This window comes from Argopecten irradians, chromosome 15, assembly GCF_041381155.1.
Source record: "Argopecten irradians isolate NY chromosome 15, Ai_NY, whole genome shotgun sequence".
In the NCBI taxonomy this organism is placed as follows: Eukaryota; Metazoa; Mollusca; class Bivalvia; order Pectinida; family Pectinidae; genus Argopecten; species Argopecten irradians.
The window spans coordinates 4291880-4308217 of NC_091148.1; the positions used below are offsets into that span (position 1 = coordinate 4291880).

At 33.6% G+C, this 16338-nt stretch overlaps 1 protein-coding gene across 1 annotated transcript; it reads left to right on the forward strand.

Annotated features, from left to right (window-relative positions):
* The first annotated feature begins 855 nt into the window (after window positions 1-855).
* Window positions 856-14253, forward strand: LOC138309633 (melanopsin-like). The gene is made up of 3 exons (XM_069250856.1): window positions 856-1503; window positions 2563-2674; window positions 13937-14253. The coding sequence occupies exons 1-3, from the start codon at window positions 856-858 to the stop codon at window positions 14251-14253; spliced, it is 1077 nt and encodes a 358-aa protein (XP_069106957.1).
* Window positions 14254-16338: the final 2085 nt, after the last annotated feature.

A 16338-nucleotide genomic window follows, 5' to 3' on the forward strand; every position in this document is an offset into this window, starting at 1 on the left:
ATCATTATATTTTCATCCCTGTTGCATCTCTGTTGTGGTATTAGACTGAATAAAGCTAAATATTACGGTCGCTAGACTAATAAGAATGCATATAGGCTAATCTTATAATGTATGCGCAGTCATACGTTACAGAGACAAAGAAGAGAGAGATGTAAGGATACGTAAAAAAAAGGTTATTCAGGCAAAATAATTTTATTGAAATGTAACCGTTGACAATGAACTTCACAGAAATTGTAATCAACTGGCATCGCATGCAATCCAAATGATGATACACCGATGACATAAATCATATGACAGATGGGGGCTTAAGAAGAAGGATCGTCTTTAAATATAATCAGATGATGGGCGCTCTCCACTTTTCATACTTAAGAGCTATTAGCACTCGCTCTATTAGGGCAGGGATTGACATAAACTGTACTCTCCCCACCTTGATAAGAACCCGGATTCCAGATTTTTCCAACATATTGTACGATGGCTTGACACCTTCAACGTGGTTTAAAAACATGACAGGCCTATTGTCCGTGTAATGTAATCGCAATAGTGTAATGCTTTGAATTAGCAGCAAAAGACCATTATAAAGATCATATACCTGGAAGGCGTCTTTAGCTAAAGTTCTATGTAAAATACGTACTTTGATCTGATCTTGGAAAGTTGATGCTCTTTGCTCAGGAATTCATTTTTCTGTGTAGTTTTGTTGGTATATACAAACGACCTGAAGTAGTGATTTACCGTGTCTGCCATTTCCACAGTGTATGGACATATCCATGGATTTTGATGTCGTCTGCCATGTTGTGAATAAGTCGAGACATTTGAAATTCCTAAATTAGTACTTTTGTTTACATGAGTAAGTAAGACATGACTATGTTAATTGAGGATAATTGTACGTGTAATTCCACCAATTTCTTTGACGAAACCTTCCAGCAAGCGATGCTTCGAGCGACCGCCATTTTTATGCTGTTCGTTGGAATATGCGGCTCATTGTTCAACAGTATATTCATTTATATATTGATGGAACAAAACAATCGCAAGTCAAGAAATAGTGTGTACGTCATCGCTTTGTGCGTAGCTAGTATATTAACGGCTATCGTCATTGTCCCGTCCCTTGGAATATCGTCTCTGGCTTACAACTGGGTCTTTGGCGAACATGGCTGCATCCTTCACGGATTTGCAATGACGGCTCTGGGACTTTTTCAAATCTTCATTCTAACGGTCATGTCTTTTGAAAAATACGTCATAATGGCTAAAAAAAGTTGGGAGAGATTTTTGTCCAAAACTGCAACAGCCTATACTGTTATCGGTTGTGTGGTTCTCGCGCTTTTTCTTGCCAGTTGTCCCCTCTTTGGATGGAACTCTTATACTTTGGAGGAGCAAAAAACCTCTTGTTCCATCAATTGGTCCGACCGAAGTCCTTCTTCTCTTTGTTATACGTTCCTTTTGATGCTACTCGGCCTAGCTATCCCTGTATCTGTGATGCTGTTCTCGTACACCAATATATTTCTGGTAGTAAGTATGATTTAATTATTTGATGTTTTAATAATTGCTCATTACTGATGCTCCACTGACGACAGAGCATAAACGACTATCATCATTTTGACATTTTATAATAATAGACTTTGTTTTTGGTGGATTCTGAACCAGTACTTCATTTCATATAGGGCATAGTGGCATGGACTTTTTTCGGGATTCGATTATTTTTTTTTAAATATTTCTTTCTTGACGTAAAATAAGAAGCTTAAACTATTTAATGTTGGTAATGATGTAAAGTAAGTAATTTTTGCAACTGAAGAAAAGTACTAATTTGTCTGCTCCTGTTTTTGATAGAGAAAAATATCTTTCGTCAGCGGCCGTAGCATCTTAAATAATATTTATATATGAATGAAAAAAAACAAACAAACAATTTTCGGTTTTTACAGACTGTTATGTATATAAAAGTTATTAGATACCAAAATTTAAAATAGAGATGAAGTGTGAACAAAATTAATGGTGCAGTACATTTAAGATATCAGTCCCGCTTGGGATAAACATGAAATATAATAAACGCATATGTGAGCCGACTGGTTTGCGATTTGAAGCCAAAATAGCATTCTACATATGAATTATGGAAAACGAGTGTAAATTTGTTGCCAATTTCGATACCGTGGATATCTGAAACGGGCCTGATTTGCCGTGTACGGTATCTAATGCTAAACGATGTTACTAGTATTTGAAGAGTTTTGTTTCATTAAAGAAAACAGAATGTACATTTGAGAGATTAATTTGGGAAGGAGTCGTTATTTTATTAATTTTACTTTCCCATTACAAGTTAGGTGCTAGGAGATATCTATGGTCATTTTCGTTTATATAAGAGTTTTTTTCAAAACTTCTTTTTACATTTGTCTTACCTGCAGATCTTTAAGTTAAAATAAGCAATTTTATGCATTTGAATTTTAGGAATTTCGACATACATATATATAAATATTTAATATTTTATTTACTTTCCCTAATCTATTGTCAGATAAAACACATAGGCATGGAGTTTGATTTGAAAAATACCCACTATTATCCTACTCTTACCACTAATAGGTACGTACCCATAGACACAGATTGGGCCAGACCCTGAGAAATAATGGGAAATGCTACGAGAATATGCTGAAACGTGAAATCAAGGTTATAAAGACAATGTTTATCCTTGTGTGTAAGTATAGCTAAATACTCAAAATGTATCATTTATAAAGATAGTGATCATCGGATAACGCATCTTCGATGCTCCAGGGGTTAATATCACTGTCGTTATATTCACCCCTCTAGACTATTTCATTATAAAACTAAAGGAAACAGAAGACACAGGTAATTTGGTCCTTTGATATACATTAAAGGAATGAAATAACGGTACAGTGTTGCTAAGAGTGTAGTTGTTAAGTTGGGCGTCGCTCACTCCGTTATCTTCAAAGAAAGTCTCTGAAGGCCTTTTCAGGGGATCAAACCTGAACCAATCACATGCCTGCAAAAAATTCTTTAAATACTACAAAGAGAGCGACGCCCAACTTCAAAGCCTCACAGTCAACCACAGTGTGCCGTTCTACAGCTCTTTTGATATAGATCAAAAGACTAAATTACTTATTCTGTTCTGTTGCCTCCAGTTTTTCTATGAGAAAGTATAGGGGTGCAGAGATCGTAAGTGATCGGAACCCTTGGCGTATCGAGAATGCTGAAGGCCTGTGGTTTGCTAGTAATCTTATTGCCTTCAGTTTTACTAAAATCGATAAATTTTATTTTAAAACCTGCACCATGAAAGAGATATACATTCTGAAGATTTACTTGTTTTTTTTTGGTCCTATAAATGAATCCCTCAACAATAAAAAACCGACGTAATCTGATTAGAAGTCATATTGATACTTATATATCCCTTTGCAAAAGACCATTTGCATTTCTCAGTGATGTAAGCGGCATTTTTTGTAATGACGTAAGGAACACCTGACAAAAACGGCACTTCCTTTCTATTGCCTGACACATTTGTTACCGATGTCAACACGATGAAACGCGTTATTTTTGGTGTAAATACCGGCGTGACAACTCATGATAAGATATTGAGTGCTTGAATAATGTATCTTTATTACATGTAAAATTGATACATGTAAATATATATTTACTTATTTTTTTACTCAGATATATATGATGACACTAGCTAGTAATTCAACAGTATTTAAAACGTGAAATCAGACTTCTGGTTGTCTATTTGATTGAAAAAATGGGATTCATCATTAGGTAAACTGCAAATGTTCATGTGAGAAGCAATTAAAAGGAAAACCACAATTATACAAAGTGGCGAGGATAAAGCTTTTTCTTGACAGCTATATTAGGTCAATGTTAATATCTATAGGTCAATGTTAATATCTATAGGTCAATGTTAATATCTATAGGTCAATGTTAATATATCTATAGGTCAATGTTAATATATCTATAGGTCAATGTTAATATCTATAGGTCAATGTTAATATCTATAGGTCAATGTTAATATCTATAGGTCAATGTTAATATCTATAGGTCAATGTTAATATCTATAGGTCAATGTTAATATCTATAGGTCAATGTAATTATAGGCAATGTATATATATAGGTCAATGTTAATATCTATAGGTCAATGTTAATATATCTATAGGTCAATGTTCATATCTATATGTCAATGTTAATATCTATAGGTCAATGTTAATATATATATAGGTCAATGTTAATATCTATAGGTCAATGTTAATATTTATATGTCAATGTTAATATTTATATGTCAATGTTAATATCTATAGGTCAATGTTAATATCTATAGGTCAATGTTAATATATATAGGTCAATGTTAATATCTATAGGTCAATGTTAATATATATATAGGTCAATGTTAATATATATAGGTCAATGTTAATATCTATAGGTCAATGTTAATATCTATAGGTCAATGTTAATATCTATAGGTCAATGTTAATATCTATAGGTCAATGTTAATATCTATAGGTCAATGTTAATATCTATAGGTCAATGTTAATATATATATAGGTCAATGTTAATATATATAGGTCAATGTTAATATCTATAGGTCAATGTTAATATATATATAGGTCAATGTTAATATATATAGGTCAATGTTAATATCTATATGTCAATGTTAATATCTATAGGTCAATGTTAATATATCTATAGGTCAATGTTAATATCTACAGGTCAATGTTAATATCTATAGGTCAATGTTAATATATATATAGGTCAATGTTACTATATATAGGTCAATGTTAATATTTATATGTCAATGTTAATATCTATAGGTCAATGTTAATATATATATAGGTCAATGTTAATATCTATAGGTCAATGTTAATATCTATAGGTCAATGTTAATATATATAGGTCAATGTTAATATCTATAGGTCAATGTTAATATCTATAGGTCAATGTTAATATATATATATAGGTCAATGTTAATATATATAGGTCAATGTTAATATCTATAGGTCAATGTTAATATCTATACGTCAATGTTAATATCTATAGGTCAATGTTAATATCTATAGGTCAATGTTAATATCTATAGGTCAATGTTAATATATATATAGGTCAATGTTAATATATATATAGGTCAATGTTAATATCTATAGGTCAATGTTAATATCTATAGTCAATGTTAATATATATAGGTCAATGTTAATATATCTATAGGTCAATGTTAATATCTATAGGTCAATGTTAATATCTATAGGTCAATGTTAATATACATATAGGTCAATGTTAATATATATAGGTCAATGTTGATATCTATAGGTCAATGTTAATATACATATAGGTCAATGTTAATATATATAGGTCAATGTTATATATAGGCATGTAATTTAATCTATATGTTATAATAGGTTAATATCTATAGGTCAATGTTAATATCTATAGGTCAATGTTAATATCTATAGGTCAAGTAAAATAGGTCAATGTAATATCTATAGGTCAATGTTAATATTATAGGTCAATGTTAATATATATAGGTCAATGTTAATATCTATAGGTCAATGTTAATATCTATAGGTCAATGTTAATATATATATAGGTCAATGTTAATATCTATAGGTCAATGTTAATATCTATAGGTCAATGTTAATATATATAGGTCAATGTTATATATATATAGGTCAATGTTAATATCTATAGGTCAATGTTAATATCTATAGGTCAATGTTAATATATATAGGTCAATGTTAATATATATAGGTCAATGTTAATATATATAGGTCAATGTTAATATCTATAGGTCAATGTTAATATATATAGGTCAATGTTAATATATATAGGTCAATGTTAATATCTATAGGTCAATGTTAATATCTATAGGTCAATGTTATATATATATAGGTCAATGTTAATATATATAGGTCAATGTTATATATATCTAATATCATATAGGTAATATTATAGGTCAATGTTAATATCTATAGGTCAATGTTAATAATATATATAGGTCAATGTTAATATCTATAGGTCAATGTTAATATCTATAGGTCAATGTTAATATCTATAGGTCAATGTTAATATCTATAGGTCAATGTTAATATCTATAGGTCAATGTTAATATATATAGGTCAATGTTAATATCTATAGGTCAATGTTAATATATATAGGTCAATGTTAATATCTATAGGTCAATGTTAATATATATATAGGTCAATGTTAATATATATAGGTCAATGTTAATACATATAGGTCAATGTTAATATCTATAGGTCAATGTTAATATATATATAGGTCAATGTTAATATATATATAGGTCAATGTTAATATATATATAGGTCAATGTTAATATATATAGGTCAATGTTAATATTATAGGTCAATGTTAATATATATATAGGTCAATGTTAATATATATAGGTCAATGTTAATATATATATAGGTCAATGTTAATATATATAGGTCAATGTTAATATATATAGGTCAATGTTAATATCTATAGGTCAATGTTAATATCTATAGGTCAATGTTAATATATATAGGTCAATGTTAATATATATAGGTCAATGTTAATATATATATAGGTCAATGTTAATACATATAGGTCAATGTTAATATATTATAGGTCAATGTTAATATATATAGGTCAATGTTAATATATAGGTCAATGTTAATATAATATATATAGGTCAATGTTAATATCTATAGGGTCAATGTTAATATCTATAGGTCAATGTTAATATCTATAGGGTCTATAGGTCAATGTTAATATCTATAGGTCAATGTTTAATATCTATAGGTCAATGTTAATATATATAGGTCAATGTTAATATCTATAGGTCAATGTTAATATCTATAGGTCAATGTAAATCTATAGTCAATGTTATATATATATATATAGGTCAATGTTAATATCTATAGGTCAATGTTAATATATATAGGTCAATGTTAATATCTATAGGTCAGTGTTAATATATATAGGTCAATGTTAATATCTATATGTCAATGTTAATATCTATAGGTCAATGTTAATATATCTATAGGTCAATGTTAATATCTATAGGTCAATGTTAATATCTATAGGTCAATGTTAATATCTATAGGTCAATGTTAATATCTATAGGTCAATGTTAATATCTATAGGTCAATGTTAATATATCTATAGGTCAATGTTAATATCTATAGGTCAATGTTAATATCTATAGGTCAATGTTAATATGTATAGGTCAATGTTAATATCTATATGTCAATGTTAATATCTATAGGTCAATGTTAATATCTATATGTCAATGAAATTTATAGAAATATTATTTATGGACTTATTTGAGTCACTTAACATTCAATTTTATTAACAAAGCAAATAATATACTGTATGTCAAGTTTTCTCATATAAAGCTGTAAACAAGCAAAAGGGAAAATAATCTGAGGTGAAATCAAAACTTTTCAACTTTGAAACAAACAGTCATTCTAGTGATATTCAGGCTTTTCCTTTATCTAATGTTATGTACAACTTTCATGCATGTTTAGAACTTTCAATTAATTTTCTGTTTAGAACTTTTCGTTGTCGTTTACCATGAATGACAGGTACAGGCGTTTATACTCGGAGATTCGACCGAAATTGAAAGTGTATGCAGTATGGGTAGGGCCACCGAAGTGACAGCTGACCGCCGGTACCCCGCTAAATAGTGGACAACGAAATCGATATGAAAAAAAGAACTCAAAATCATATGAGAATAAACTCGATGAAATAAACAAACAATGTGTTCTTAATTCAGTATGTGAACGTTTGAAAAGTGTTGAATTATCTATGAAGCAAAGCCATAAAAATTAATGTCAGATGTTGAAATTATTAGAAAACACGGAACTTTGGAATAATATCCAAGAATTACATAATATCTTGTCAACAGAACATTCCTAACGGTACCGAGCCTGATAAGGTAAAGGTGAGACGACCAGCTCGACAATCTGCGAAGCGCGACGACAGAAACAGTTGCGCGAGCAGCATGGACGCCCATACTGACCAAAACCCAACCAGTCCCGACCAGTCCCGACCAGTGCCGGGATGTTCCGACTAACAACGCTAGCACTATTACAAATTAACCCCAAGAATGCGTAACACTTTCTCCCAATTTACCCACAGATACTGTAAATGGCAATGCTCAAAACTACGAACCAAAAAGCGGACACGGTATGTCGTATGGCAATAAAGTCGGGAAATCTACAAAAAGTCAGGAAGGAGGACATGACCACCAACAAAGAAATAGTAAGCCTAATATGGACCAAGCAAACGAAGGCCAAAGCATATTTGTTGAAGTTCAAAAACGAAAACGCGCGGCGCGGTTTTATCTCAGTGGTATAGGTCACCAAACAACCAAGTCGGCCATCGTCAATTACCTACAAAGGAAACATGTTAAAATAACGGACATACGGATATTTCCACAGCAATTTGGATCGCTTTACGGCAAAGATAAACGTTGAACCAAATGCTGCCGCTGTTCTCGAAAGCCCAGGATTCTGACCAGAAAGCGTGGTATGTAGACCTTGGCTCCCCAATAGGGAATGGCAAGAAAAACTTCGATCGAGATAGACAGCACCGCGATACCGCAATGATAATGAACGCAATATAAATTATTGGCAAGATGATAGCGATGATTATTACAACAGATTCAACAGAGGCAATTACAGTTCTTGGAACTATAATGATGCACGCGATAACTTCTATTAGAACACAGCACTCGAATAGACTCGGGGAAAGGCAGACGTTTCATATGTCGAAATTCGGACTTCTCGCTGGTATCACGGTGTTTACCGTGACTTTATGGAATGTAAGAGGGATTTTCTCCTGTAGTAAAAGTATGTTGTTAAACTACTACGTAATACGAACTGTGACGTAAGGGCGATCACCGAACACAAATTGTACCAGAAGTCGCACGGCTATCTAGACACGTTAGACGAAAACTACTATGCAGTATGTGCTGCTTGTCGTGAAAACTCCAACGTTGGAACCACCTTTACTTTGCTTATTAAAAATTCCTTACTATATACCATCCGGAAACTAGACGAAGTAAAGAATGACGTATTGTTGCCATTGAAGTAACCGGTAAAGCATATTTGGCGTATATATACTGTGAAACCTTGCAAACTTAACACGATCTGCTTTCGTTATATGACCAATGCGGTAAACTTATTATAGCGGGAGATTTTAATGCACGGATCCTAGAAAATCCGACATATTCAATTGCAAGACAAAAGGCAAATGCTGTGAAAAACCTAGTTAATGACTTTAACTTGTGCATTCTTAACAATCAACCGTCCAGGACTGGACAAGAATATACATCCGGGTCTTGCCAATGGACGTTAGACCATATATTTATAGACCAATCAACTGCTGCTAGTGTTACAAGTAACCGAATACTAGATAATGGTGATATTGAAATAGCGTCTAACTACCTACCTATAGTTTGCTCAATAGATCTCAATATTGGATATTGTTAAGTACCAGAAAATAGTCCAAGGAACCACACATCTTGGAATAAAGCAAGTACAGACCATTTGATAACATATCAGTTCGCTCTAAAGGAAAGACTTGGCAACATCCGAGAATTTGACGCGTTATATGAACAATTGTCATTATGTAGGCTTACAATTATTTTTTAATTTCAGTAGCTTTTATTCCATGGGCTACTAAGTGAAGTCTCAAATTGAAGTAATATTACTTTTAAATAATTCGAATACATGTTAGATAGACTACTTTTAGGTTTATGAATACAGATCGTAATACTGTAAATGCCGACCAGGACACATTGCGCACGCCTTCGAAAATACTAAATTACTAAAAGTTTTTTTTTAAAGTACGATAAAAAGTAAATACAAACTGACTCATTTGTATGTCAAAAACTAAACTCCAAAATTTCTGACGAAAAAAATATCCAGAATACGTAATTTTGTGACTCTGAAAAAGGACGAAATTCGAGATCTCGACAGTATTGTACGTAATGGCTGCCGTGCGCTTGGGGTAATCTACGAAAGCAAACTTTAATTTGGTCATAACCACACATCGTAAGGTGTTTTACCAAGTAAGACTAAGAAAACAGTAATCGCCTATTAAAATTTCAGTACGATATTTTCGGAATTTGGAATTTAATTTGTAATTTCAAGCTGATATTTGCAAAATTCTGTTAATGTATATAAATAATGGCGACCATGTTTTTTCTCGTGGCGGTCGAAAATGGAGTATAAAGATCGTAAAATATATGAATACCATATGTTAATATCTATATATTATTGTTACATATTTTTATTTAAACCTTTTGAAATTAAGATCAAGCAGCAATTGTCGGATTGCCGTACTATTTATTACTATAAAATGTAAACAAAGATCGAAGCGGCTGTGTTCCCACCATGTTAATATGTACAGATATACGGAGTTGTACCTTTGAGCGTCCGGATTACCTTTGTGTGACGTCATCGCCATCTTTTCTGAAATCTCCTATATGAACTCGGTATAACCGGAAACTTGTTCAGAAAGCTTTACAACTCATATAAAGGAATCGTCAGGTCGGTCCTCCATAATAATGTCCAATCACGTTGGTTCAGTGTGAAAAGATCAGTAAGACAAGGGGGAATAATGTCAACTTTTTTATACCTCCCCCATATAAACAATCTACTTAACCAATTAGAAGCATCGCCAGCAGGCGCGAGAATTTTGACAGTTAAATGTGCTAACCCATGCCTAGCGGACGATATAGCACTCATTTGCACGAGTCCGAGAGCTCTTCAGTGCCTACTCAACATTGCGGAAGAATATGCGAAGACGTGAAATTTTACTTTTAATTCTTCTAAGTGTTCTATATTATCGTTTCAAAACTGTATTACAGATATCACATGGACATTGGACGGGGGTAAGCTCAAGACGGTAAAATCAGAAGTTCATCTAAGAATTGAAGTATCATCAAGATCTCAAACGCTGTGGAGAAAGCATGCAGAAAAGGAAGGAACATGTTACATGCCATAACTCGTATGGCATCAGACTGTGCATATACTAAGCCGTTGATCATTGTTAACATTTATAAGAAGGTAATACTACCAGCCGTGTTATATGGATCTGAAATGTGGAGCAATCTAACGGCAAAAGACAGACAAACGCTAGAAATCTTTCAGCGCTATGCTACAAAAATGATTATAAATCTTTATTAGGAAGTCTTCAAGGTCGGATATGTGTAAAACGATGCTCGGCATTTATGAATCAATAGTGCAATAGAAAAGAGGAAATTGAACTTTCTACACTGCCTGATAAGTAGTCCTCCAAATAGCACAACAAAAGATATTTTCAATCGTAGACTTTTAAAATTCCTGAATTATGACGGAACATCAAAGATACAAGGCGGATTCGTGCCTGATATAGTTAACATTCTTCGCAATTATAATCTAACATATATATATTTATATCTCAATATGTAATTGATGGGAATTTCTCAAATCGACGCGAGTGGAAATATATAGTAAGAGCTGCAATACACATCCGTGAAAACGCACAACTTAAAGAACGAATGAACAATGACTCTGGTTTAAATCGTATTAAAATTGTACACATGACATATGGTGAAGTATATAAGCTATTGAAATTAGAGAATACAAGTTAGAAAGAAATAGTATACGTCTGTAAAATGTTAACTTGCCCTCCTATACAACAATGTAGCAAAAGATGTGTGATGTGCGGAAACCTTCCTATGACGTCATTCGGCATTTCGTCACTGAATGTACTACCACATTTATTCTCAGGGACACCTTTATAGACAAAATAATAACTTACTATGGTGTGCAGCCATATCTGATGTTGTCGCAAATGAATGACGAGAAACTTTTAGTGTCTCTTTTTAAAGCAACACTTAGCGAATATGGCTTTGACAATGATGCTGTGGGCTGCGAATTCGCAAACGATTGTGTATACTTCTTGTAAAAAGCAGCACAAATTTATTTTAACGCCATAAACATGGAATGATACCTTAAGATGTCAGGGTGGATACACCCCTAGCAAAGAACATTGATATGTTGTTTAAGATATTTTACACAGTTTTCTCCCGATAGCTAATAGTGGCATGTTCAATGTAGGTCTCAAAAGCATGTGTGCCACTTCATAGAAATCCATTATGTGTTATGATAAATTATTTTAATAAGGAATATACTATGTACTTGGTAACACAATATTTTAATCAACAGAAGACAGGTAAGTTGGTCCTTTGATGCACATCAAAAGAATCTAATGACGGTACACTGTGGATGACTGTGTGGCTTTGAATTCGGACATCGCTCTCTCTCTGAAATCAAAAAGGATAACTCTGCAAACATGTAATTGGCCAGTTTTATTCTCCTGAACTGCCTTGACTTTCAGTATAGGATAGTTTAGAAGTGGATATAATGTCAGTGATTATAACCCTTAGAATATCAAGGGTGGCGGGGGTGTAACTTACAATAATACCTATTTAAAAGTAATGTAGCTCATAAAGTTTGAGATACAAATAAAACAACAAGGTTTAGTAATATAATATACATTATATATATATATATATAAACTGTACTTGATAATCTACGCAAAACACTTTAAAAGCTTTAACTTGTCTTATACTCTTTGTGTCATCTGTAAAAACAAAACATTTCTATCACAATTACATGCATATATGATTTTTTAAATTTTATATAGATATGTATAATATATTGGATACTTCTCATTACTAATAAAAGTGTGGAATTTACACTGGTGAGAGTAATTGTTTGGAGGTGGCAGTATCTTATTTTACCTGGAATTTTATTGATAATTATTCGGATGTAAATGATAAACAGATGTCAAACATTCTTTTATAAGAAACTGAATTAATGAAATTCTATATTCATGTCTTGCAAAATGTGTAAATTTGACAGTAAAGGCTTGCCAACATGCATATTTTACTTCATTTATCATCTATTTAATAAAAACAGCAAACTTTTAGTTATACCAGTGATTTATAAAAGACGTAAATAGGTCCCATAACTGGTTATAAACGTCTATGTTGGTATGCATGATGTCTCCGCCATGTTAGCACTATATGTACGTCTGTACAATACCAGTAACGTACATGAATATTATATTCAGTTTCTCGTTACTGATTCTGTATAACATCCTCGGATGCAGTCTGACTTAATTCCTTTCAAGTCCTAAAAGCTGAACATGTTGCTGACAAATGGTTAATATGTGTATTTGATGAACCGGTAGACAACAGGCACGCTTTGAACAGCTGTACATTGAACGTGTGTGTGTTTACATTGCCAACACCAGTTTTTTCGCCGGTATAAAGAATATCCATGCATAATCTGCATCATGCTTCGTATATTTTACATTGAGGAAAACGTATACAGTCACGCATGGCATAAAATCTTAATTTTGGTAGCGTTTGTCGCTTTGTTAGTTGTCGAAACGACCGTGCTTCACCATTTTGACAACTGCTGCCAGGCACGCGATTTTGTCAGGTTTTCCTTACGTCATTACAAATTTGCCGCTTATATCATTGAGAAATGCAAACCATCTATTTTGTCTTCATCAGAAATGATTAATAATCACATACCTTTATATTCGTTTTCGCCACAAAAAAAAAAAAAAAAAAGAAAAAAAAAGGTTTTGTTGTTTCCGTTTGAATGTTTACACAAGTGATTGATCAATAAATAACGTGTACATAAACTACCAAATACATACGTAGTCAAAATTTTGCTGCTTTTTAACCAAACACAATACGTGATCACATCCAAAATATCCCAATTTACAGTATTAACAAATTGGCGAAGTTCTATATAAAATAGTCTGAAGGACTGATCATAATGCAGGCCCATAGCTAAGAAATAAGTAAAATGTAAGCTGCCTGTTAGATTAAGTTTAATTTCTTTGTACGAAAGCGGCATTCATCATTGTCTTAAACAGTATTTTACCTGGATTTCTTCTCTTTCAACAGGTGCTTTCATTTTATCCTGGCTACCATACTCCGCCATTTCATTGTACGCAGTTTTTGATGACATTCATGCTATCAATCCAGTGATAAGTATGCTGCCTGCTCTGTTTGCGAAAGCTTCCGTCATATGGAACCCGATTATATATATGTTTATTAACTCGTCTTACAAGGCTGTGCTAAAGGATAAAATGTCAAAATATGCACCAGACGCCTGCGCCGATTTTTCGTGTATATGTGTGAGAAAAGGAAACAACACAGCCACTGTGACAGACGCAGCAAATGCCGTCAATGGCAGCTTCATCATAGCTTACCACGAATAACGGATGTGGAAAATGTCACATATGACAGCTTCATCATAGCTTACCACGAGTAACGGGTGTGGAAAATGTCACATATGACAGCTTCATCATAGCTTACCACGAATAATGGGTGTGGAAAATGTCACTAATGACAGCTTCATCATAGCTTACCACGAATAACGGGTGTGGAAAATGGCACATATGACAGCTTCATCATAGCTTACCACGAATAACGGGTGTGGAAAATGTCACATATGACAGCTTCATCATAGCTTACCACGAATAACGGGTGTGGAAAATGTCACATATGACAGCTTCATCATAGCTTACCACGAATAACGGGTGTGGAAAATGTCACATATGACAGCTTCATCATAGTTTACCATGAATAACGGGTGTGGAAAATGTCACATATGACAGCTTCATCATAGCAGACCATGAATAACGGGTGTGGAAAATGTCACATATGACAGCTTCAGCATAGCGTTCCACGAAAAACGGGTGTGGAAAGTGTCACATATGACAGCTTCATCAAAGCTTACCACGAATAACGGGTGTGGAAAATGTCACATAGGACAGCTTCATCATAGCAGACCATGGATAACGGGTGTAGAAAATGTCACATATGACAGCTTCGTCATAGCTTACCACGAATAACGGATGTGGAAAATGTCACATATGACAGCTTCATCAAAGCTTACCACGAATAACGGGTGTGGAAAATGTCACATATGACAGCTTCATCATAGTTTACCACGAATAATGGGTGTGGAAAATGTCACATATGACAGCTTCATCATAGCTTACCATGAATAACGGGTGTGGAAAATGTCACATATGACAGCTTCATCATAGCTTACCACGAATAATGGGTGTGGAAAGGCACATATGACAGCTTCATCATAGCTTACCACGAATAACGGGTGTGGAAAATGTCACATATGACAGCTTCATCATAGCTTTCCACGAAAAACGGTTGTGGAAAGTGTCACATATGACAGCTTCATCATAGCTTACTACGAATAATGGGTGTGGAAAATGTCACATATGGCAGCTTCATCATAGCTTACCACGAATAACGGGTGTGGAAAATGTCACATATGACAGCTTCATCATAGCTTACCACGAATAACGGGTGTGGAAAATGTCACATATGACAGCTTCATCATAGCTTACCACGAATAACGGGTGTGGAAAATGTCACATATGACAGCTTCATCATAGCATACCATGAATACCGGGTGTGGAAAATGTCATATATGACAGCTTCATCATAGTTTACCATGAATAACGGGTGTGGAAAATGTCACATATGACAGCTTCATCATAGCTTACCACGAATAATGGGTGTGGAAAATGTCACATATGACAGCTTCATCATAGCTTACCATGAATAACGGGTGTGGAAAATGTCACACATGACAGCTTCATCATAGCTTACCACGAATAATGGGTGTGGAAAATGTCACATATGACAGCTTCATCATAGCTTACCACGAATAACGGGTGTGGAAAATGTCACATATGACAGCTTCATCATAGCTTTCCACGAAAAACGGTTGTGGAAAGTGTCACATATGACAGCTTCATCATAGCTTACTACGAATAATGGGTGTGGAAAATGTCACATATGGCAGCTTCATCATAGCTTACCACGAATAACGGGTTTGGAAAATGTCACATATGACAGCTTCATCATAGCTTACCACGAATAACGGGTGTGGAAAATGTCACATATGACAGCTTCATCATAGCTTACCACGAATAACGGGTGTGGAAAATGTCACATATGACAGCTTCATCATAGCATACCATGAATACCGGGTGTGGAAAATGTCACATATGACAGCTTCATCATAGTTTACCATGAATAACGGGTGTGGAAAATGTCACATGACAGCTTCATCATAGCATACCATGAATAACGGGTGTGGAAAATGTCACATGACAGCTTCATCATAGCATACCATGAATAACGGGTGTGGAAAATGTCACATATGACAGCTTCATCATAGCTTACCACGAATAACGGGTGTGGAAAATGTCACATATGACAGCTTCATCATAGCTTACCACGAATAACGGGTGTGGAAAATGTCACATATG